Source organism: Triturus cristatus, chromosome 4_2, assembly GCF_964204655.1.
Source record: "Triturus cristatus chromosome 4_2, aTriCri1.1, whole genome shotgun sequence".
Lineage (NCBI taxonomy): Eukaryota > Metazoa > Chordata > Amphibia > Caudata > Salamandridae > Triturus > Triturus cristatus.
The window spans coordinates 737,916,734-737,943,351 of NC_140586.1; the positions used below are offsets into that span (position 1 = coordinate 737,916,734).

General features: G+C 44.3%; 1 protein-coding gene across 1 annotated transcript in view; it reads left to right on the top strand.

Moving 5' to 3' along the window:
• Positions 1-26,618, top strand: part of LOC146834986 (calreticulin-like) — a 185,511-nt gene that overhangs the window by 36,456 nt on the left and 122,437 nt on the right. Inside the window, exon 2 of the mRNA XM_085602644.1 lies at positions 3,798-3,899. Within this exon, the coding sequence (XP_085458770.1) occupies positions 3,798-3,899 (102 nt within the window). The remainder of the gene's footprint in view (positions 1-3,797; positions 3,900-26,618) is intronic.

Sequence of the window (26,618 nt, forward strand, 5' to 3'; positions counted from 1 at the left end):
CCATTATTTTGGCAAGACGACAAATATGTAAATTCTGGGTGGAAACCAAAGCCCCATCACATGCAGCTTGGCTAACATCAATGTATGAAACCTCCAAAACTGACTTGGCCAGATCATACAGTAAAAGAAATGTGTCCTTTTGGGATTTGTTAATAAATTGGAGATAGGACGACCGGGGTTTTTTTTTTTTTCCCCCGGGTCCTATGATTATGCTAATTAGCCTCCAGAAGACCTTGGGAACTTGTCTCTCCCGTATGTATTACCCGGGTCTGTCAGGTTAAATACCATTGACTGGAGCTTCCTCTTTCTCTACTCAAGAGGTTAACCTCCCGCCTATTAAGTCAATTCTGCTTGAAAAAGGTTATCATGGAGGACAGATCGTTAAAACACTTTAAGGCAGACTTGTCTGGTGGTTGGCGTCTCTTTTGTGGTTGGAGGTAATGGCAAATGAGGACAAAAAAAAAAAAAAAGTGCATAGTGCAGGAGACACATACAATGTGTAAATTCAATTACAGATTACTCATAGACACATTCACAAAGTTAGCTTGTGTTTTGTGCTCCTTTGGGCTTCCTCGGCCTGCCTTGGTGCAAACCACTCTGTTATGAAAGTACACGTGCTCGGTATATTCTGGCAATCTCTAGGCCATCTGGACATATTTCCTGTCATCGATACCTGGTGCAAACTGGTATAATTTAGCTTCAAAGAATTAGCAAAGGTATTTTGGGATTTGCTCCTTTGTGAATGAAACATTTTATTTGGATGGCCTGGATTGGACCCTCAATGAACTCCTACTTCCATATTCAGATGAGGTCACTCCTCAACCTGCCTTGTTGCTTCCATTTGCAGTATGAACTTGCTTAAATTCCGTGTGGAATGGCCCTCTGAATCACATTTATTTTGTTTGTGAATATTTTTCTCATTTGCAAGCAAATCCATGAGCAAGTATAAGAACATTGCGAGTTAAGCACATTTATGGAGGTCAAAATGCCAGTGGTAGCGGAAGTGACATCACTCAGTTTGACCCATCACCTCACGACTTCTCAGAAAGAGACCTGCCATAACCTTTGACCTTGATTATATCAAAGGAAGTGATGTCACCTGGCCTCTGACTCAGTTGATTTTACAGAAAGTGCCAACACTGAACTTGGAAAACACACACCGAATAAAAGCATTAATAACGAAATACAGATAAAAATATTGAAGCAGCTAAAAATCTATATACTTACCACCCATATATGAACTAGGGTGCTCCCATGGGATGGCAGAGGTGCAACCATGATAGACCAACGACACGGCAATCACAGACCACCAGTACAGCCATCACATACTGAAGCCTCAAAGATCCTAGCACTACCATCATTCGCTTAGGCGCAATCACAGCCTCTGGTGCCCATTGGCAGCATCAAACAAGCTCGTGTGCCGACTCTCGCCCTCTTACGACTGGTGTGCACTCAGGTTGCTTGTGTGCTCAGGTCATACAGACAAAATCCTGTGGGCTCTGCTACTAACAATTGAGGGCTTAATTCAGAATGGTAAGTTTACACTTTTGTGTAAGTTTAAGATTGTTTGCTATTCACAAAGGTATATGTTATGTGCCCAGCCTACCTCTGCGAATCAGGCCCTCAGTGTGTGCACAGAATGAATGAATGAATGAATGAAGGAACCAGTGTGTCTGTTCCAGTGACATAGGGGCCCATGGATCAAGGTATTTTGCGATCGTAAACAGTGCGATTCACAAAATTGGCTGTTTGCAATCGCAAAATGGCCTTGAAAGTAATTTGGATTCGTAATTCAGGTAATCACAATTTCTAACGATTACCTAAATTGCAAATGCAAATTGGGAATCGCTATTCCCTAAAGCATATGCAAGAAGCCTTTCCTAAATGCGAACTGTGCATTTAGGAAACGCTAATTCGCATCATTTTCAAGTTGATGCTAATGTGTGCATACTTTGAAAAATGCACAAAACTGCATTTTTCAAAGTGCCATTTGGCACACACTTTCCCATAGGGCATGTGTGTGCCTTAAATGTGCACCTGTTTTGTGTTAGGGGCGCCTCAGGGGGCCTTAGGCCTCCAGGCACCCATGCCTTTGCATTACCTAATTTGCGATTACCAATTAGGTAATCGCAATTTAGGCAATGCAGGACCATTCCCACCAATGGGCCTGGAGGTCCAGAGGAAAGAATGGAGTCTCAAAAGCAAATAGCGATTCCCTAATTGCATTTGCAACTCTTAATGAATCGCAATTAGGGAATCGCTATATGCACCCTAAATTGATGCATTGCATTTTGCAATTACAAAATAGCGATTTCTTAAAAATCGCTATTTGGTAACCGCAAAACCAAACTTTGATCCATGTGCCCCATAATGCTTAGTTTGGCCATTGATCCATTAGGCACAGCTACACTGGCAAAATATTCTGAGAATTATAATAGCTTGGTTTTATATATACTACATATGTTTTGAATGTACAAAGCACATTGCACACATTAAATTGTCTGTGGGGGATTTATTAATTACAGTGGTGCAATCAGAGAAATGCTGAGCCTTCTCTCTAGTATTACAACTGTGACTCCATACACAGGTTTCTGTCGTCAGCTTTCAACTTGCTGAGCTATTGTTCCAACCAGAAACGTCTACACATTATACAGAATGCAGCCTAGAAAGCATGCACAGAGATAGAAGCGACACATCCCTTAGGACTAGACACAGGTTTTTACATTGCAAGTGTTTACAATGATACTATCAGAGGCCGCTGTTTTTGCACAAGCTCGACCCATATCCAAGACCAGTGTGCCAGAGGTGTCCGCACTCCATGATGGATTGTACTGCGAAGATGCCCTGGAAGTTTTGGATGCATTTGCTCAACCATGACAAGAATAATAGATGTAGATATGCTTACAATGCCACTGGTGGCCCCACTGGGCTGTGTCAAGAAATCCCAAAGACAGTCAGAAGACTGGCTGCCATGTCCTAGCTAAACGAAGAGTAGCTATGATATGGATGCAAAGTCCAACTCCAAAGAAGTGCGCTGTATGAGACATGTGGTCATGAGCGATGAAGGTGCGGAGGGCAATGTTATGCCCCAACCCCGCATATCACGGACCTGGGATATCGGGGTCCCTCTGATAGGTTACTTGGCCAGGATAGAAAACCAAGGGGTTAGTAGGGGATTAAGGTGTGATATATGGTCACGCATTGGAACTTGTACCCCTCGCCAATATAACACTGGCTCAATCCAATGTGGCTTTCGGATTTGGCATATTTACTAATTTATCCTAAGCATATTGTTATGGTGCATGATGCAAGGTGTTCTTTCTGCTTGACTTTTGATGGTACTGGGCAATGGACATTACAGCAATTATACTCACCATTGGGATTTAAAGGTGTTTTTATTAGACTGACCATGTTAATGTGTTTTTCTTCTTTTCTTCTTTTTCACTTTTTATTGCTATGTTAGTTACTGTTGTAACACTTCTGAATTACAAATAAAAAAGACAAGCTGTTCACCTTTTTTTTAGTACATTAACATGAATCAACCAGTCGATTATGATCCTTAGCTGGGCACCGTTCAGTGGTTGATTACTGTATTTAAGTATTAGACTGACACCAGTAAAGTGAAACGTTTGCAGATACTGTTAATTTGAGTAAAAATGTCAAAATAGCGAACGTTCTAGCAAGTTCATCAGGTATTTACTAAACATTTTTGAGATTACAGATCATGACTGTAGTTGTAATTATTTTTTCTAAAATGGATGTTGGCAAAAATGTGTGATATTTCTTTTTTCCTCCAGATGAGTGGCAAAAACGGTGGGTTGAATCTAAGCATAAATCAGATTATGGTAAATTTCGGCTGACTTCAGGAAAATTCTTTGGAGATGAAGAAAAGGATAAAGGTAATCCAATATCTTCAGTAAATGCATACTTATATTTAAATATGGGCATCTTTATATTATTTGTTCTAAAAAAAAGGGAGGTATACTTGGAGAGACGGCAGCTTAGTCCAAGAGAGGGAGTCGGAGAGAGCAATTCTAAAAGCACACTTACAGCAATCACACAGTCAGTCTAATGTACTACTGTAGAGTTAACAGTCCAGCATTTATACACATCAGAGGTACTACTTTCTGGCCTACTCTTCTATACTGCCACTGGACACCTCCCAGAACAGCCCCAGTTGGCGTTCGTTCAAAAATATTGACTGTTAAGTTCTCCACATTTCTTTATTTATCTAGAGGCCGTGGTTCTACCCGGCCTATACTCTGTCGTGGACACCGAGCGGTTTAGAGTACTTGACCAGCGGTCTTCAATGGTAGAGTTGTTTTCCACAAGCCTGTGCGTACTCTTCGACCTGGGAGGGCCGCTCCTTTACTTGTTTGGCGGCTTTCCACTGGAATGCTCTTGCTCTTTATTTACTCTTGACTTGTGATCTTCTGACTTTTCGCAGGCTGCTGAAGATGTTGCTATTCCCTTATTGATTTTGTACTTGGGGTACATGAAGTTAGGTTGGATAGCTGTCTAGCGCCAGTATATCCTTCGGGGATGTTTGTTCGCTTTATAAATGCTATAAATAAATCAGTGTACCAACATTTTACGTATTTGTATTGTGGATGAGGAAGCTAAACCAACCTTCTTAATATCGATGCCAGGAAATTTGGTTGGATAAGTTAGGCAGTGCTGATTCCTAGCGTCCCATGTGCTCTTGGTTCCCTCGTCCTCACTGTGCTCTGCTTGTTTACTCAGTCTCTGGACATTGCTGTACGTAAAGCAACAAAGATCAAAAAGGCATTTCATGTAAGTGACCAGGGCTTCATTTTATGTTGGTAGGAGATGTTTTACCAGAATTCGTTTTGTGGTTTGAAAATAAATATTGTGTAAGGTTCCGAACTCCTTGATTACAGTTGACCAAATTAATTCCAATACGTGCAGAGACTGCGGTTTCCTTAGGTGCTGGAACTGTAAGGTTGGCAGAAGAGACATCCAGCTATTTGTGGCAGATGCCCCAGTGGGAGAGAAAGATGTCATCAGGAATATACATTTTTTGTCAATTTCATTATAAAATTCACATACTAAAATCAAGAGTATGACAGTACTGGCAATTCCATTTCAAATTCAAAAGAAAAATCCTTCATGTGTAATGGAATAGCTTTGTCAGTATCCATCAGCCAGAGAAAAAAACATTTTCTCATTACACATAGCAGCAGAATAATGATTTTCTGTGTTAAAGAAAGACATTCTTTATTTATTTATTTATTTATTTTGTCCTCATATGCCACAAGGTTCTATATGCGCAATCGATCGGCTTACAAGCAATATGCTGACACAGTTCATACCAACTGGGAGGGATAGTCATGGAACCGGGGCCTCGTCCCACAGCAATAGGGCTTGACATACCAGCGATCGCCATACCATAACCTCAGAAGTTCAGCCAGGGTGCTACCCAAGTGCTGAAAAAGGAATCAGAGCACCGCTTATACCAAGCAGTGGGATAGATGGCTTAATCATTGGACCTGGGGAAAAAAAAAAAAAAACCCAGAGTCTCACTGATCCCATTTAAGAAGGTGCCAAAATGATCTTATGTCTGGATTCCCGGCTCTAGCCAAATCAAACTTAGAAACATGCAGGGCAGAGGCGTACCAATTATTGATAGAGGAAGGTAAAGGGTCCTTCCACTTTCTGCATATCTCCCTTCTAGCCAGTAGTATAGCGTAAAATACTAGCTTCTTCGCCGAGCTGGAGACCCCCTCTAAGATTCCGAAAATCACCAACTGGGGATGTACAGTTATTTTGGAGTCTATTGAAGACGACAGGATCTTACAAATGGCTTCCCAAAACTGAGACAGAAGGGGGCATTCATAAAACACCATATTCCCCTGAGTAAATTTAGAAAGCCGAAGGGGGGAATAATATGCTCTGTGGATAGTAAAGATGTGGTTCCTACGCAACCACGCCGGTTTCACCACATCCCACAGCAGTCTACAAGATGTTCTCCATAACTCTTGCAAATCAGTATTACTTATATCAGCCCCCCAGAGTTCATGTGGAAGCTTAAATACTCCGTCCATCTCATCCAAAATCAGATTGTACCAGGACGAGATCTCCTTCTTAGCAGGGGGTCTATCAATTAACAGAGTAATAAGGGTACTATAACCACCTACTGGGAATCTATTTTTTCGAGAGGGCTGTGCAGAATAGGAACGAGACCAGCTGGACATCTGCAGATATTTTAGCCTAGCTAGGCCAGGGCCAATCTTTCTACTCAAACACTCCCAGGAGAGCAGTTCCCCCTCAACAAATAGATCACCCCAGACCTCCACCCCTGCCTCTCTAATAGGTGCTGCAAGTGAGTCTCCCAACCAGGGTGGATTATCGGGGAGATCCCATAAGGGAGTTCTACTGCTATAGTACCCTATTTTAATGGATTTTGAAACCTGGGCCCAAGTCCTTGTCATTCCCAATAGAATTTTCAATTTAATTTTTTTAACGAACTTGGGATCTCCGAATTTCAGTAGGAACCCAGACTGGCTAACCCCCTCTCCCCTAAGCAGAGTGGTGTATAGAGTTCCCACCCCACACTCCAATGTTTTTTTTAGCAGCACCCTAGCATGAGACAACTGGAACGCCCAGGCATAGACCTGGATGTCCGGGGCGGCCAGCCCCCCCTTTTCCCTGCGCCTCCTTAACTTTTTCCACAAAATTCTTGGAAGATGTTTATTCCAGATAAAAGTGTTAATCTCGGCCTGAAAAGTTTTAATATGGTTTGGATCAAAGTACAGAGGGATACTATTGAAAAGAAAGGTAATCTTTGGCAAGACAGCCATCTTAACCAAGTTAGCCCTTCCTAATAAAGACAAAGGATGATGGGACCAAGACTGAAGCAACTTACGGCAGTCCTTGGCTACCTTGGAAAAATTGATATTTACAATCTGATCTATATTTTCCACAATATCGAGGCCCAGGTATCTCAATTTATTTCCTGGCTGAATACCCAAGATACAAAAGCTCTTATCCATACCCCAGGTCAGCATCTCGGTTTTTGAAGCGTTGATCTCATACCCGGACACTACCCCAAATTCCGAGGCTAGCTTAACTATTTCCGGGAGAGCCGTACGGGCATCAGAGGTGAAAATAAGGATATCATCAGCGTACAGGGCCACTTTCCTTTCCCAACCCCTGTACGCGAACGCCTTGATGTTGACATTGTCTCTTAAATTTTGAGCGAATGGTTCAACGTAGAGATCGAAAAGAAGTGGGGAGAGTGGGCAGCCCTGTCGCGTACCCCTCGAGATGTTAAAGGGGTCAGACAAGATGCCATTAATCAGTACACAGGCACTTGGGTTCTGATACAATAGACTGATTGTCCGGCGAAACCCTGCTCCCACATTGAACTTTGCCAAGGCCTCCGACAGATACAACCAATTAACTCTGTTGAAGGCCTTGGTGGCATCCAAGGTAAGAACCACCAGGGGGAGGGACTCCAGAACTGCCAAGTCCATAGCCCCTATTAAATCAAAAGTTAGTTCATATAACTGTCGCCCCCTGACAAACCCTTTCTGATCCGGGTGTAAGATATTGGGGGCAACAAGAGCTAGTCTATTGGCCAGAATTGAGGCAAAAATTTTATAGTCGACATTTAGTATGGAGATTGGCCTATAGGAACCACATGCATTAGACGGTTTCCCTGGTTTTAAGATTACCGTAATAGACGCACTGTCCCATGATGTCGGGGGCCGACCACCATCCAGTAAAATATCATTAAACAGTAGTACCAAGAAGGAGACAAGTTCCTGCTCCAGGACTTTATAAATTTCAGCCGGTAGGCCGTCTGTACCTGACGCCTATCCCTTTTTGGCATCATGTATAGCCTTGATAACTTCCTCCTCCGAGATTACACTATCCAACCTCTCACTTTGCTCATCAGAGAGTGCTGGAAGTGTGATCTTACTGAGCCAATCTTTAATTCTAACTGGACTGATGTTCTTATCCTCACAGTAGATATTTTGAAAAAATTCTCTGAAGGCGGATCTAATATCTTCATCTCGGGAGAGTGGGGAGCCATTGACATTAATCACCTCGATATTATTACGAACTTGGTCTGTTTTGGTTTTCCATGCCAATAGCTTCCCTGCTCCTTCTCCATACTGAAAATGTGCGAGCTTACTGGCCTCCCATCTTTCTTGTATCCGCAGATTTAAGACAGAAGCGAGGTGGCCTTTTAAAGAAATTAATCTTCCAGACAAAAGAGAGCGATCCTCTGATGTAATGGAATCAGCGTCTAGGTCTAACTGAGTCTTAGCGATGTCTGCTTCCACTGATGTCACTGCCTCTTTGTATTGCCTCCTCCTGTAAGCCATTTTGTTTGTAATAAGGCCTCTCACAAAAGCTTTAAGAGAGTCCCACACCACTCCGATGCTTGCCGATCCTACATTTGTTGTTAAAAAGTGACTCACCTCAGACTTTAAAAAAAGAACATCGTCTGGGTGAGAAAGTAAGGAGCGATCAAAGGACCAACTTCTAGCTGACAAACTTAGCATCGAAATAAGCTCCATGGTTACTGCCGAGTGGTCTGATAGATGTAACGGGAGGTATTTAACATCTTTAACAGAATCTACTAATGAATGGCTGACTAATACAAAGTCTATTCTGGATTGGTGGCGATATTTTTGATTCCTATAAGAGAAACCCAGCTGTTCACCTGCCCTCAACCTCCAAATATCCACATAGCCATATTGCTTCATTTCATTAAGCAAAAAGGATCTAGATTTCGATGGAATTCGAGATCGACTATTATGCGATTTATCAAGAGTGGGGTCTAGGACGATATTAAAATCACCTGCAAAAATTACAGGCTCTGGGAAGGACAAAAGGTGAGAAAAAATTACCTCCAAAGATGACGGATCGTCCTGATTAGGACCATAATACCCCACAATAGTAAACTGACTGCCCAAAATAGACAGGGAGGCAATAACCCATCTACCCGCTGGGTCAACCTTAAAATCTAACTCTTTAGCCCTAAGTTGTTTTTTGAAGATAAGTGAAACCCCTCTACAAGTCAAAGACTGAGAAGTAGAAATTGAAAAGTCGATCCACTTATTCTCCTTAACTAACGTATCCATTTCGTCTTGAACCAGATGCGTCTCTTGCAGGATAATGACCTGTGACTCTGAATCCCGAAGATATTGAAGTATTTTCCTGGCCCTAGGTTTAGTACGCAGGCCATTTACGTTCCAAGATATTATCTTTAAATTAGCCATCTGACTTTAATGCCTCTCAACCCCACCCAGAGACTTGGGACATCACCCGTATGACCTAACCTAATGTCTGATAGTTGCATATCTGAGATTATCCTACACCCAGCAGAATACAATAGCGCACAAGGTTGGCACGTGAGGAATTTTATAAAACATTTTACCCCGTGACCCCTATATCCCCCCACACCCCCCTCCCACCCATGGAGAACCCTTGGTGTATCTAACCGGAACAAATCCAGTAGATAGCACCCCATCTCAAGCTCCCGTGACCCTCCCCGACGCTGAACCAAGTTCCCCTCCAAAAGTGAACTAATTGCGCACATATTCTAACAAAATCTGTAAATGCTGGTATATGAGAATGGGAGTTTATGGATACAACAAGGATAGAACAAGGACAGGGAAAAGGAGAGGAAAGGAGAAAACAGACTAGAATTTCTACCCTTCACCAAAAGTATATATATATTTTTTCCCCTTTCACCATTTTTTTTTGTTTTTATTTTCATTTTTTTTTCCCCTGTCTCCCCCATCCCCCTTCTCCCCCATGATAGTTGTGTTGTAGCCAAAACTACCTCTACTAATACCAAAAAAACTAAATTCAATACCTACAAATCTACTAATATAACACTCAGGAGCCCATTTTTTTTTTTTTTTTTGGTCTGAAATTTTACAAAAGGTACATATCAGCCAGCTGCCTTATTGCCCAACTCCAAAAGGAGCTTGTCAGTAGCTTGCACTGACCTGATGTTAAACATCTTATTATTGAACATCACCTTCAGGGCAGCAGGGAACACCAGCTGAGCCGTTGCCCCCAATTTTCTAAATGCCTCAAGCCGCCTACCAAACTCTCACTGCTTCTCTAACGTAACCCTAGAAAGGTCAGATCTAATGAGGAAAGTAAATCCCTTTCCAAGGAGGGATTTTTGTTTCAGGGCTAAGTTGAGGATCTGTTCTTTGAGTGCATAGGTATGGAAGTTAACCAAGATTTTGCGAGGTTTAGATCTTTGTTGATTTCTCCTGAACGGATCTCTATGGACCCTCTGTATATCGATGGTCAGTTCCTCTAGAGATTTATCGAGACATAACGACTCCTTTAGCAATTGCACCACAACATTTTTAACGTCAGAACCCTCGGAACCTTCAGGCACATTAAGTATACGTATATTGGCTCTCCTGGCATTATTTTCCAGCAATTCCATCCTATCAAGTAGGGCCTGATCCTCCTTTCGCAGATTAACAATGTCTTCCTTGGCTTTGTCCAAATGGATAGACATCACAGCAACCGTCTCTTCTAGCTCCCCCGTCCTAGATGTTAGCCCATCGATCTTTTTATCTAAGGACTCGCAATAGCTCCGAATGTCCGCCTGATTAGCAGAAGACTCTTCAAACCCTTTTTTAATGTCATGGGACAGGGTTGAGAACATTGCCAGTATAGAAGCCGCTGAGATTACGCCCCCCGAATCTGGATCCACTGGGGTTACCAGATCAAGAGTAGCAGAATCGCCTGTCCCCCCTACTTCTCTTGCATTACCATGACTTCCCTCCCCCGGAAGCTGAGGCTTGAGAGTCCTGACCGAATCACTGGTCTCTAAATCTGGCTGAACCGAATCCACCTCAGACAAAACACACTCAGAAGTGAGCTTAGGACCAGAGTCTCCACCAGAAGGGGCACAAGAGGCAGGAACAGAGTCCGCGGCTGGAACTTCCATGACACCTAGGGCACTCGAGACGGGCATACCGTTAACGCCAGTGTCCATTACTGTCAAGGGAGAAGACATGCCCTGAGCCTCCGTCAAACGAAGCACCTGTGGTACAGCTTTAAAGTATGAGCGCAGAGACGGGGTTATCTTCGAGTTCAAATCAGGTGCCACGCTTGAATCCCTTTTATATTTAGCTTTACCCCTGACCCCGTTTGATCTTGTACACTTCGATTTTACTTCCACAGACAGATAGGATGAGGCTTTCTTACCTTCAGGGGGTGAGGGTCCGCTGTGTACCAAATCGGCCAGATTTACCTGTGAGGTAGGAGCAGGCTTCTTCCACTGTACCTTTATGGACTCCTTGCCTCTTCTACGTGAGCTTCTACTTTTGGACGACTGCTGTTGTAGCTGCTGTAATGGCTGTGGACACTTCTTAGTTAACTCCTCCAGGATCCCCTCCCCACCCTCCTCGCCGCTTTCCATGATCTTCGTGCCCTCAACACCTCCTTCACCCTCCACCGCACCTCACGAAATATACTCGAGCTTCTGAGCCTGGGAGGAAATACTACATGCAGCGAGAGTCAGACAGCGCGCCTTCCAACCCGACGCAGCTCCAGGGCGGCTACGGACCACAATCCTAACCTTAGAACAGCCGGTAATACGAGTTGATTAGGGCGAGTGACACCCGCTGCACCCGCTGCACCCGCTGCACCGCCGCTGCCTCCACCGCTAAACTCGCTACCTCCGGTCATAGAGAGGGAAAGCAGCCCGCATACACCGAGCGGAGCCGGAGACCAGGTACGATTGAAGATCGTTAGGGAAACAAACGCTCCATATTCCTACCTACACGGGTCTTTTCTTAACAAAGTTAGCTTAGACAAGAAATCTGTCACTCCGGGTTACGGGAAAACATTTTTAGACGCGTATTCACATAACGTCTAGGCAGAGTGCATCGGGAGCCTGATTGCGGAGCGCTGCAGCGGATCAGCCGACCGCCGCCATGTTCTCCCGAGGCTCAGAGAGAAAGAAAGACATTCTTAAGGAAAACTTAGAGGAAAGAGTTATGTTTCTCCAATTATTATCATCATCATCATTACAAACTCAGAGTATCACATAGAAACATGAAAACACACAACCATGACTACAACCCCATACCTCTCAGGGAACATTAAAACAACCACCAATCAAATAACCAAATATTCAATATACTTTGACGCCTTCGTAGTCTCCTCTTTCTTTGATGGCAAAAGACCTTCATAACCTTTTCAACTTGAAATATATTGTTTCCTGACGACCCACACTGAACACGTTGCCCATACAAATCAATCTTCATTTTATGTTTTAAAAACAATTGCACAACACTTTACACATCTGGTGGGGTACAGCATTGAAAGACCAGCACATTCTTTCTTAGTCAATTCCTATGAACTACAACCATAACAACCTTGCAAAGTCATCTATTCTAAACTACCCTTATGAACCATCTCAACTACGCCATGAAGACAGCTTACCCTTGTATTCTGCTCCTTTGCATCCAAGAGGGATAATACCCCCTTAATGTCTTTAATGGACTCTAGACCTCCTTAAACATTAGTACAGAACATTGTTAATCTAATGCAAGACACCTATAGTGTGGTAATAATTGTTTAATATTTCCTTAGTACTTAGGCACCTGAGCCACAGTTATAAAATAGTGCTCTTTATACATTGACCTCCCCTCAACCAATTGCTTTCCTTCAGACTAGCCTCTAAAGATAGCCCCACTTTAAACACCTTTGACAGTATGGCCACTCTAACAGAATGAACCCCAAAACTAGAAACATCAATGCCTGCTAACTTCATTACCCATTTCACTCGTTGCTAAGGTGGGAGAGGCCACTATATGATGGGGCCCCTTGATTGTTAGAAGTATTTGCTTTCTTTGTTAGAAGTACTTGCCTTCTTCCCCTGAGACTCAGCTCCATGGGCACATAATCATACATCTTGAGGCACCTGACCAAACAGCACTTCTGTCTAGTGGTAAAAACAGGGGAAGACACTCTGGAATTAAATTTGGTTCTTCTGAAAATAACAAAAGAAACCCCCTTCAGCAAAAAGAAACCTTGCAGTGATGTCTAGTGCCCTCACATCAAATCAAATACTGTCTTGCAAGATACCTAACATAAAAGTATTGCCAACTTTTCAACAACTCCTTGAAAGATTAAAACCGGTTGTCTGACCATTCTAAAATCAAACAGAAACAGAAAACCTGATGTACATCCCACAAGTAGGAGACCTTAAGTTGAGGTGGGATTGTTTGCTGGACACATCTGAGCAATCTGCACAACACATGGTGTTCCCCAACTGGAACCCTGTCCACTTATGCATGTTCAGCCGAAATACCCCACAATAAGCGCTCACTGATATCCATCATTAGTGAATGAAGCCTCCCAATTGGATCCTTCAGCAGATCCTTCCTCCACTGAAGGTGGATTGGAGAATCAGTACAGAGTTCCATAAGATACAAAAGCCTTCATCCTGAGCCATGTCATCACGCTCAAATTGACTCTCTTCCGTCTAACTTGCCTGGGAATCATTGGAAATGATGAAAAGCATTATTTAGAACATCCCTCGCTCACCCCAGAAGACATTCATACCACAGATCTTTGGGTCAGGCCTCCTAGCGTAAAACCTCTTCATTTGTCTAGTCATCCTAGATGCAAAACAATCTGCCTGGCATTTTACCCAAATCTCCTACATTGTGTCCCACAATGTTGTATCCAGCTTCCAGTTGCTGCCACCCAAATAATAGTCGTTCTAGTCTGCATAGTTGTTCCTGTGACCCAGCAGGTGCTCTACCACCACATAAATCTGCAGACAGAGGCAAGGTGCCTAAAACCCTTTGTCAGCTCAACCGAGAACTTGGTTCTTGCACATTTCACCTCATTATGGAAATGTTATCCATCCAAAGACACTTGACCACAAAGGAACTGGCTGACAAATGATGTACATCAACATTTTGCCCACAAACACTTTCTTCCATGTGACACATCTCCGCAAAGAGTCCCCTTGCCTTGATTGGCAGTGGACTCTATCTTCAGGTCCATATTAGTCACACATCAGTGAAATTCGTTCCAGTGTCTTGAGAAATAGGCACCATCTCTGCCGTTGATAACTTTGAAGTCCTATTTAATTATGAAGTAAAGACTTATCAAGCATGTAGTTCCAAAGTAAAACTGAGTTTATTCTAAAGAAGAAACTACAGCCACCACAGCACAACCTTCAGAATTTCCCTTCCGTAACAGTTCCCCCTCTTTCAATAGTAACATTTTCATAAAGAACCTTTCATTGTACATGAGTGACTGAAAACTACAGACCTGAGAAAAAAGGAATCTTCCAGAATAACCCTTTTCTTAGATGCTGGATATTCAATCTTTAAAATGCTCTTTAATATAGAGGTACCAGGAAGAATGGTTTTAATGGATGAAGAGAGAAGGCCCCCACTTTCTTGGTCAAACCCTTCAGGGAAATCTGCTCCTTCAACAGTGCCATTCTGATATGTCTTTTGATGGCATGCATTATGTTGGTTGGGAGCTAAAAAATCACTTGTATTTAATCCACTGTGAACCCAAAACTCTATGTTAGGGTCAGGGTGGCTAAGGAAGGATTTCTCCCAATTGATGGTGAACCTCAAATCTTGGAGAATGATCAACAGAATTGCTGCCTGTTACACCAAACGTTCCTTCTTTTGTAACATTAAATATCAAATTGTCCAGATATATAACTGTTTTTGTTATTAGTAACGCCTCCACTAACTTCAGAAACTTGTAAAACAAAAACATCACAGAATGCGGCGTACCCAAACAGCAGTCTGGATAACTCTAAAATTTGGCCAGTCATATAAATTGAAGAAACTTTCATTGAGGCTTTCAAATGGAGACTGAGAGGTAAATACTCTTCTGACCCAGACCCAGTAAGCATTTTTCTGGCTACAAATGCCCCCACAAATCTGAACTTTTTTTTAAACGAAAAGATCTCCACAGAGGAAATTCTGTGCCACTGGACCCATGTCCTCATATCTATCTTCATCAGGAAACCCTTCTTTTGCTGCACTGGGTGGGAGCAGTTTGCATTATCAAGAAACAGCATTGTTTATTTATTTATTTACTTATATTTAATACACACCACTGTTCACCTTATAGTTGAAACTGTAAGAAATGTAGGTATTGGTTGAGAGGGGTGGAAACCCCAATCAAGCAACCATCACAATCCTTGTCAGGGTGAACCAGAAAAGTCTCTAAATTAACCTGTACTTACCCCTCTAGTAGCTTGGCATACCAGTCACACTTACCTTGGAGGCAATGAGTAAAGTATAAAGAACACAAACAGTAACACAGTGAAGACACAAGACAAGAAACATCCCAACACAATTTAGAAAAATAGAGTACATTTAAATAAATAGAATTATACCAGAACTACAAATATCCAATCAGTAGAACAGGAGATATGCAATTTTACAGGTTTTTGGTAAATAGCGCCTAGGAGCACAAATCGCCACTCGTGGTCATCTGGCCATGCTAGACCAAGGGAAAATCACAATATCAAGCCGACCTCAATAGAACACGGGTCAGATACAAGGTCCAGTAAAGTTCCTCTGAAAAGGTTACCTTCTGAGTCTGGTGTAAAGAGTTCCATTTGCAGTGGAGGAGGCCCCGAACAGCAGGTATAGTGTCCCGGATGATCGTCGCTGTAGTGTAAAGAGAAAGCTGCGTGTCACGCACTGTTGTTGCTGTAGCATGAAAAGACGGGTGGGCATTGCAGACGGTTGTTGCACTAGCTTCATATTGGCGGTCACTGTTGGCTTTAATTGTAGTGTGAAGTGCAACTCTCTCATTGCCGGTTGTCTCTGGGGGTTACTGTAGCACAAACGGCAGGTCTCACTGGAGCTTCGCATTGGTGGTCATCTTGGGTGGCAGGGTCTTGGAACGAATGGGCTCTTTTGCGGTCGTGAGAAGCCCAAACTTCAGGATTTTCACTTTTTCTTGCAGAGTAGCACACTCTGATGCCAGCCACGGGCTCAGGACCTAGGAAGGCACCTCTTGGGGATAAGGTACTTACTCCAGCAGAGGCCAGATGACCTCAGGCAGGTCCAGTTACAGGTCCAGGCAGCTCTAGTTACAGAAGGTAAGCGGTGCTGTTGCAGGGAGGCCCCTGAAGTTGTTGTGCCCGTGTAGCTCACACAGGAGAGGTGTGGTGCAGCGGCCAGGGCAGCTGACTTTGGAGCACAGGGCTCACGGTTCGATCCCTGGCTCCGGAGGCAGCTCAGCTCAGCACCATGTGACTCTGGGCAATAGCTCACTTAATTTCCACAACGGCCCCCAGCGCCTTGAGACCCGTAAGGATGAGTAGTTTGTGCTTTACAAATACGGATTTACATTTTACAGGAGGCGAGCCAACTGAACTTGGAGTCACACAGGTTAGCCTGGGACGAAGGTAAGCAGGCCCAGTTTTCCTTCTCAGACAGCAAGGCAGTCTTCAAGCATTAAGGCAGTTCTTTGGCAGAAGAGCACGTGTTCTTCTGTAATGTCCACAGGTCCAGGATTGTTCTGATGAGTGTCTCTTGGAGGTCCAATATTTATATCTGGTGTTAGCCTTTGTGTGGTGGGACTGCCTAATCTACCCCCACATCTGCTCCGGAAAGGCCTTCCCCTTCTCTTTTCAGGGCTCCAAACTGTCTAGGGGTGACAAAAGGCAGGCAGAACTGGTGTCAGATTCCTTTGTGGGTACAGGAGGTACCTTTGAAGTGTAAGTGAGGCTGGCAGGATGACCCATCCTGTTCACAGCTAAGCTACCTTTGTCTCACCGCCTGGAAGCACTGCCCGAACCCCAACAGCAGAGCCATTCACATTAATCTGACCCAGGACACTGGCAGAAGGCGCTAATGTTTGGGACAAGAAAATGGCAACTTTCTTAACGTGCCATTTCCAGAATTGTGTCTTAAAATCTGACTCGACCATTAAAAGACGGTTTTAAATTGCAATTAATTTGAGTGTAAACAGCATATTTCTATCTGTTTCCAATCCAAAATTAACACTTATTTAATGCAATAAGGTAACCCAGTGTTAGTCGATGGGAGAGATAGGATGTGCAGCAGTTAAACAACAGCTATAAGAGTTTTTCATTACCAGGACATGTAAAACTTAAGCACACCTATCCTATTTTTAAAAAAATACAATTCACCCATATAAGCTTTTAGGGACTACCCTAGAGGTGATATAAATGTATTGAAAAGGATGGTTGAGGCCTGGCAAAAGGTTTATTTTGCCAGGTCGAAATGACAGTTTAAAACTGCACTGCAGGCTGCAGGGAAAGGCCACAGACATGTTTTAAAGGTCTATTGTAGCGGGTGGCACACGTGGTGGTGCAGGCCAGCTGGTACCAGTTAGTTTACAGACCCTGGGTAGAGGTAGTACCACTTTACTAGGGACTTACAAGTAAATGAATTCTGCCAACTAGACTTAGTTCAATTTGACCATGTTTAAAAGAGAGCGCACAAGCATTTTAGCACAGGTTAGCAGCGGTAATGTGCACAGTCCTAATGCCATCAAAAATGAATTCTGCAAAACCGGAAGGGTGAAGGCAAAAGGCTTTAGGGAATACCACACCTAGGATGTCAGGTCTTACAGAAACAGAAAAAAGCAGAACCTAAAATACTGTTCCACACATTTGAAAGATTTTATTTGGCTTACATAAATGGCTGGCCATGCCTCTCCTTTCCTCATGATAATAGTCAGCATGGCAGGCACGAGACAAGGCACATTCTTCAGTCCTTTGGTTATCCATAACAGAAGAATCATGCATTGAAAAACTCCTGAGGACTGCCACAGCCACAAAGAAGCTAGCACAGGGCTGCAGAGTTGCTACGGTGTCCGCCACCGTTGTCTTGAGCGCCGTAAATTCCTTCCCTCAGAGACATGCTCTTGCCCTAACCACTCTTGCATCAGCTGCTGCCCCCAAACCACTGCTGACGCGGAACGAATGAAGTCAGCAAGTGGCACGAGGAACTGGGACAGAATGAGGAGCCAATGGCTGTCATTTACAAAACGAACCCATGTCAATTGACTCATAGTCTCCTCTTCAACATATTCTTTGAAGTACTTTGCAGCTTTTCTTCCTTGAAAATTACTAACCTTTAACTATAGGCTTGACTTCTCATCTCTTGTCAATTCTATTTTAATCCATTAATAGCCCCCTCTCAAGCTTTGAGAATTCTATACCAAATACCTAATATCTGTGCATACAATTCAGCCTCGTTTCCAGTTAGGGCTGATTATAGTCCAATAGCTTCTACTGGTTCCTCCATTCTCATTTCTGTTAGCCTGCAGGAAAGAAATTCCATACCTTCCCGCCTAGTTTTCAGTTCTGAATACGAGCACTTTATTCCATTTAGCAGAATGATGAGGCACTTGAGTCCATATATACTTTGTACCATAAATTAGCTTAATATTGTTAAATCATTTCATTACTCATACTAGAAAGGAACCTATGGGCACCCTTGGTTGCGGCCAGGACTTTAGTTCTTTGTTTCTTTCCATGAACTTTCCATGTTAAATTGTATCCTGCACACCCAAATAACAGTAATTTCCCACAATCTCCAATTTTAGATCCATTTATAAAAACATTTTATTTTGTAACGGATTATTTTTACAAATCTCCTTATTTTGCTTTTTCCATAATAATCTTCAGCTTTAATTGTGTGATATATTAATATAATGCAACCAATTTCTCTTGCAATTCAATTTAGGGTAAGGTTTAAAATGAGTTAAAAAACAACATGAAAACAGCCACACCAGACATCACCGATTGTAGGAACATCAGTTTTTTGCACATATTATGAATATTTTAATGTAATGGTTTAAATTATAACCACTGTCTTCCAAACCTGGGGGGAAACGAGCACACTCTTTCAAAAACCCTATGGAAATCCAACAAATACAAAGAAAAATAAGTCAACCCAATCTCTTGCTTTTATCCACTATATACTGCCTGATGTGAAGCATATGTATTTGAGTTATCTAACAGCAAAAGTCTCAACACATATCTTTAAATTCCTTAAGGCTGCAATGGGGAGACCCTATCTACCTCATTGAAAACCCTGCTTCGACTTATAAATGCCACGCATAGTCTTTGTGGCCTGTATTCCTATGTTTATCTGTCATTGTTGTCAATGCCATGCCATTAACTAGAGTAGAGGCCTCCTCCATAAAGCCTTCAGGTGCTACTGGGACTAAACCTAAAGGACCCACCTATCGTTGTAGTTTTAATAACAACAGCTTTGCAAACAATTTGTCCAGTTGTACCCAGTAAAGCTTCCAATTTGTAACTCCTTGGTGAATTACCAGGCTTCCTTTCCATGAAGCAAGTATTATGCAATGTAGCCAAAAGTAATTAAATATTTGCTTCATGTTTGAGCCCATTGCTCAGCATGGTGCTTAATTAGTGCCATGGGGATTCCGTCATGCCTTTGAACCCTTTTTGATTTTAAAGATTCTGCTATCTCCTAAATCTCTGACTCGTCTGCAATTGATTTAACTAATTCCAACTCTATTTGTGACAACTTATCGACCTTGACAACTTATATATATTAGTTGTCAGTCAGTTGTAAACGCTTATTTAGGAAAATAATTTCCATAAACAGGCATCCAACAATAAATACATAAGACATTAAAAGCATCATAGTTTAAAAATCATTAACCCAAATAAACATGGCAATCACTTCTTCATATCAAAATAATGGCAACAATTTATTATCAAGACTCTTCTTTACAGCGCCTCTTAAAAATCCAGCCACAGACAAACAAACGCGTTCTGTAGTTAGCATCTGTAAAAACATTACCGCAGGCCTTGCCTGCGAAAAAATGATGCCTTTAAGGAGGGGAATTATGAATTTGAGACGAAGGTCACAATAAGAGTCAACGACAAAAGATACTGAAGTGTGTCTTGACTTGAAAAGTTGTCACAACGACAAAAGGGAGCTTCTCCGCCAATGAAAAGCCTTCAGGGATTGCGGGCAGTTGTGAGGGCCCTGCTGCTGATACAGCAGGAGAGTTCAGTGAGAGTAGCTTTAGCTTGGTGATGAGACAGACTGGCTTCAAAAGTAGCATAGGTGTTCCATCATATTCCTCCACAGCAAGATGTGAACAAACATACAGTCCAATAAACACAGGGATGTTTTAAGGCATGGGTAAAGTGGCCAATTGCCCAGGGCCCCACCTTCCAAGGGGCACCATGGGAAAATGAGAATTCTGTCTATTAGACCACTGACTAGTCTATTTCTCTGTCTAAACTTCTGAATTATCAGGGAATGGGTAATAACATGTTAAATTACATTTTTTTCTGTCCTCGGGTCCCCAAAATATGCCCTCCCCACGGTCTCCCAAATCCTTAAGATGACATTAAATACACAGTGCTCAATTTGTAAAAGAACGGGCGCCGGTGCCCAAAGCTCTGCTCAGAATCCTGGAGCCGGCACAATTAAACGTTGACATGCTGAATACCAAGGCTGATAGTCTTAACTCATGCCTCTTCAGTCCTCGGTCAGACAGTGCCTGCCTCTTTATCTCTCTTTCGCTGTTTCTGGATTTCTCCCTTGGTGATGGTTTTACCATCTTTCTCTTCCTTTGTCTTGTGATTTGTCTGTTTTTATTAGATGCAGAAAAATAAGCGCTGGTCCTTAATATAAGTGCCAATTGCCCCCACCGGCAACCCCCGCCTCAAATTAAGCACTGCCAATACAAAGAATGTATAGGATAGACTATTGGCAAGCTGGCCACAAAAATGCTAACAAATCCAAAAACTAGAAGATCCACACAGTAATTTCTGAAAGAGCTTAGCCAAAGTTCTATGGAGCTCTGTTGTGTTACAACTAAAACTTTTTATTGAAGAGAATAACCTACCTAAAAATATTCAGTCAGATTTTTGCTCTGGGTGCATCAGTTATACTGGAATTTGACAAGCATGGCAAAGTCAGTAGGTCACATGTTGGCTGCCAGTATGTCTCTTAGCTCTGTCAGATTGTTTTGTCATGTTTTTTGTGAAACATTTTTGTTGGAAGAACTCTCAATAATATATCTAAAAAGTTGCTCAACAGCAGAATATTTTTTGTCTCAAAAAGCACACATTACCATAGCACTACCTGACTCCCAGGGGAACTACTTTTGGGCCCGATTACAATGCGGTTAGGAAAGCATTTCCACCAAATCGGTTTAGGAATGGTTTCTGACCGACTCGTATCGGGAGAGTCCGACTGACCGATTACGATACATCCAGATGCTTCCAGATACGATTGGGTCGGACTCTCATTGACTTCAATGGGAGCCTATGTTCCGACTGAATGCGGGGCCCCAAAGTCTGATTCCGACTGCCGATTTGAGTCAGACGGCACGATTTGGAAAGGCTGTCTGAGTCCAGCATCGTTTGGAAACGCGGCCCGTAGAGATGTACAATATTGCTCCGTGCGCCTCGGCCATTCCAAATGCCGTCGGGTTCTGATTGGGATATTCCTAACGCCTATCTCGCATCGTAACCGGTCAGCTAGAAACCTTTCAGATTCGGTCGGAAAGACATGTTCCCGATCCGATTCGGGCGGAGCAAATGCCATTAGGAGGCTTTCCTAACCGCATCGTAATTGGGCACTTTGTGTTCAGATGTGCTCCTTGTGAAAGTGAAAAATGCCCTCACTTAAAGTGGAGTTAGCCAATGACTGAAGTTGGCTGACCCATTATCCCATGCTGTATGCTGCAGTGGGTATTAGAAAAATGTGAACGACACAACAACAGATGATTTGATGGAAAGGGTTGACTGAAAACCCTTATATACTTATATAATGTTTATGAACTAAAAAGGTCTTGGCTAAAGCCACGCCTACAAATGTGTATCCTTTGTCAATGTGACTCATGTCTCTTGATCCTTAAAGACCTCTCAGCTGCCTTTGACATGACAAATCAAGCCACCCTTCTGTAAATGCCGGGCAGCGAATGGGGATGAATGGTATTGTCCATAAGTGAATCTCATCATATCTGAAACCAAGAGGCATTACATCATATTGATAAACATCCTTTACAACCCTGTGTTTATTAATCATGTTAGCCCACTGGGATCTATTCTCTCTCCCACCCTTTTAATATATACATGAAACCACTAGCCTCTGTCAGTAAGAGATTCATTATATCATACTATTTCTATGCTGAGGCCACCCAGCAACCCAGAAGACTTGAAATGCATGAATATTGTACCTGAAGAAATCAAACCTGGATTTTGTGTTGCCACCTGAAACTTAACCTGATGAAAACTGAGTTTCTCCAGGTATCACCACCGAACTGTACTTTTTCGATCCAAAAATAGCTGAACTCAATCTCAGTACTTAGTTGAAATTCCAAATATACATCTTCCTCTACTAAAAGCAGCTCTGCTTGTAGCTGCAAGGCTGGCCACTGGCACTAGAAAGTGCAACCACATATCACTCATCTTAGGTTCATTGAAGCAGGTGCCCATTAAGGTGAGAAGCATGCTTAAACTAGCATGTATCATGTACAAATGCTGTATTTCTAAAAACACCCCTTACCTTGCCCCTAAACTGGCACTCTCAGGGGACAATGCATCCTTAAAAGCAGTGCCAACTTGCTTCTTGAAACACTAGGATTTATGAAAATAAAAACCTTAAAATAATTTTTGCTTTGCTTTGCGGATATGGAACTCCATTAGAACAACCCCGTCCTATGATAGCCACAAAAAAGAACTCAAGATCCTTCTTTTTAGAATGTAAAGGGTTCTTGTGTATCACTTCTAATCTAAATCTAATCTAAAGTGATGTCATCAATGATGTCATAGAACATGTCATACGTGATGTCAAAGGTGAGGTCATAAGAAGTTTATGGCGAGGGCGCATGTTATAGTTAGCTCTGCTAACTATAACTGATGAATTTCTGTGTTTTTTTTAGTTCAAAATGTTACTGTTGACATTAACAAATTCACCTAACTAGAACGTTACATTAACCTTTGGTTTTTTCAGTGAATATCTAATGGTTTTTCTAAACGAAAACAGATATTTTTATTACACCTAACTTTAACAATACTTTAACTTTTTTTTCTTCAGTGAATTTCTAGTTTTTTTTATAACATAAAATAATAAATAATTACCATATGGAAATGCAACCCCCGCCGTGAACAGCCTGCAGTCAGGCCCTGAAGCCAACACCCCCATACAGCCGACCCCAAACTGTCTTTGGGGGTTAACCATAGGGCCTGGCCCTGGGGACCCCTTCCCCCAGGGCCGTTCATTAAAATGAAGGGGAGGGGGGGTTGCACGGTCCTCTCCCCAAACCTTACTAGCATTCCCCAGGGCCACTCATTAAATTAAGGGGAGGGGGCACCCGGCCCCTCTCCTCTGGCGGATTTTGGCCTCAGGGACACCATACCCCGAGGCCAGGCCACATTTTAAAGAGGAAGGGGGCACACGGCCCCCCTCAACAGGACGATTTCGGCCCAAGGGGCCTGCATACCCTTGTGCCTGCCAATAAAATTTGGGGAAGCGGGGCACACAGCCCCCCTCCTCAGGCCGATTTTCACCCTGGACCCCCGCGGCCTCCAGCGTCAAAGTAACGCAGGAGGCCGCGGAGAGCACCATGGCCCCCACAGTCCCAGCCAGCTCCCCGGATCCCGTGGGATCCATTGCTCCAGCTCAGAGATGGAGTAGCTAATAATGCGGCTCACCCCTGGCTGAGGCAATATTTAGATGTGTTTCCCTGTCTGCATCACTGCGGGCAGAGAAACAAATCTAAAGTCCACTCCCAGTAGGCAGGAGCATTTTTGACGCTCCCGTCAGCTGGGAGTGGACATGGTGTTTGCTCCCGCTTGGTGGGAGATTTAAAAATGCACACACCAAGCAAAAGCAAACACAGGATTCCCTGCCTTTACCGCTGCCGGCAGGGAACCTGCTACGTCCCAGAAGTGGGCAACCTGGGACATAGCTGCTGAGACGGGCCCCAGGGGTGGGCTCCCCGGGCCATTAGTGGCACAGGAAGGGGGACCGTGCAGGCCTCCCCCATTTGCTGTATTTTTGGCCCTGGGGATGGGCTAGAGTGAACATTCCAAGAGTTGTTGAGACACTATAAAAAAACATTTTCACTTCCACAGGCCTCAGAAATGTTCAATTCACAGTCTCACAATTTCAGAATTGAAACATTTTCAATATGAATTATTTGCGACAATCATCGTTACTCATTAATCTTAAACAGCTGAATCCCATCGACAAAGCCAATAGTCTTGGCTGGTTTTAGGTGCATCTCATTTGTTGTGGTGTTATATATCTGGACGCAATACCAGAAAGCTCAGAGAGGCACCACAATACTGGTTGGGTGGTGCATTACGGGGATCACAGAAATGTACTTTACATGTTCAAGCCACACTTTTAATTATTTAGGCCACCCCCTCTTAGAGACCCCCCCCTACTTTTTTCATCCCATTTAAAGGCTCGGGGTAGAGACAGGAACAGCAATGTATGAGCACTGTGCTTTCGGCTCGTCAGGGCCGCGGGGATGACCTTATGGCAGCGCAGCGCGCGTAGAGCCAGCGCGACACAGCACACCCACGCCTACAGACTGTGGTCGGAGACCACGCCCCCGAGCGGGCGCCCCCTTTTATTAGGTCCCCGCGGGCCACGCCTGGCCCGCGGATGTGGTGTGACATCACCTACAAACACTAGACTGTGGAATACTACATCCCTATCCAACTTGGTTCAAAACAACCAAACAAACTTCACAATAGTTCACAGGGTTCAAACCACCGGAGTGGTGATACTTGCGTGCCTTCCGGCGTCAGCGTCTGGCGGTCTTCAACAGGCAAAGTCTTTAAGACGCTGGCTGGGGCGCGGATTTGGCCTTAGGCAATACCTTTGCGGAGATCCCCGCATCCGAGGACAGGGGTCTTGCCTGTCTTCAGCCGGTAGGTTATCTGCTGACCCCCTCGCATTCTCAGGACTTCCGGGGGCATCGGTGGAGGTGCCCTCCGTGGATTCTCCCGTGGGCCCCTCGGGGTGTTCTGAGGGTACTTCTTAGAACCAGGAGATATTCCTGTATACCTCATCACCTCCTTTCCTGGCAGTTACCATGGTCCCTCGGCTTGCGGTTACTGTCCATGCCCCCGGTTCATAGTTCGTTCTGAACTTCCCCCCCCCCCGGGCGACGGTCCTTGAGGAGGACTGTAGCTCCGGTCTGAATGGTTCTGGATGTGGCCTGGTGGTGGATGCTCGCTCGTTGGTTTCGGCGGGTTCTTCGGGCTTGCACTTCCTCAGCAGCTACAGGTGGCGAGGCCCACCCTGGGCACGTGGGGAAGAGGTCTCTCCATGGACCTTGGAACATCAGGGCCCACGGGCTTCTTTGAGTGGTGCAGTGGGGTGTGATTCGGTACTCCCGTAAGAATTCATGAAGCCGTCTCTCGGGGTCCGTTTGTTCCACACCTGCGATACGGAATACCTTGTTTAGGGTGCGCATGAAGCGCTCCACGTCGCCGTTGACTTGCGGCCATTGGGGGGTTACTCGTCGGTGGTGCACTCCTCACTGGCTGAGGAACGTGGCAAACTCTGCGCCTTGGAATGGGGGTCCATTGTTGCTGCGGATTTCCTGGGGAAAACCAAACATCGCAAACACTTTCTCTAGGATGGGTTCTACTTGGGTGAATGCTGTCGAGGCCACCAGTTCCACCACCGGGTACTTTGAGAACTCATCCATGAGTACTAGGGTGTGTTTACCCCTGGGGAAACTCCCAAAGTCCATGCTCACTCTCGACCACGGGACCGTGCTGGCATTTTCGGTGATCACTGGAGCCAGTCTTTCTGCCCCTCCGGTCAGCTGGCACAGCGGGCATCGCCGGACGTATTCTTCTACCATCGTCTCCAGCTCGGGGAACCAGACCTTCTCCCGCATCGTGGCCTTCATTTTCGTGATGCCTTGGTGTCCCCCGTGGACCAGTCGGGTTGCTTTGTGTCTCAGCGCTTGAGGGATCACTAGCCGTGCTCCTCGTAGCAGGATTCCATCGTCGGTGGCGCTGAGTTCATGCCGTACGTGCCACATCTTCCCTGCGTATTCTATCTCGGCCTGGCTCCAGGAGTTAGCTGGCCGCATAGTTAGTCCACAGCCCTGCCTGAACGGCGGCTAGAGTTCTTTGGTACACCTCGTCCGTGGCAGCTGCTTCTTTGATGTCCTCTAAGGTCATGTTTACCGGGCAGGCCGCAGTGGATACTAGGTGGATGTATTGTTCAACCTCCTTGGTGTCTTCGTGTGCAGCCGCCGGGGCCGGGTGCCTGGACAGGAAATCGTCGCGTTCTTGGTGCCGGGCCGGTACACTACTTCCATTTCATAGGGTTGTAGCTGTACCGCCCATCTTTCTATCCGCGGCGGGGGGTGAGGCGCTGTTCCATTGAAGAGGGGCACAAGTGGTTGGTGGTCGGTGACCATCGTGAACGGCTGTCCCTTGAGGTATAGGTGAAAATGGTTACAGGCCCATTTAATCGCTAGGGCTTTCCGTTCGATCTGTGTGTACCTGGCTTCCGTGAAAGTCAGTGACTTGCTGGCGAACGACAATGCTGCCCACCGCCCTGGGTCTTGTTCCTGGGTCAGGGCGGCGCCCAACCCCA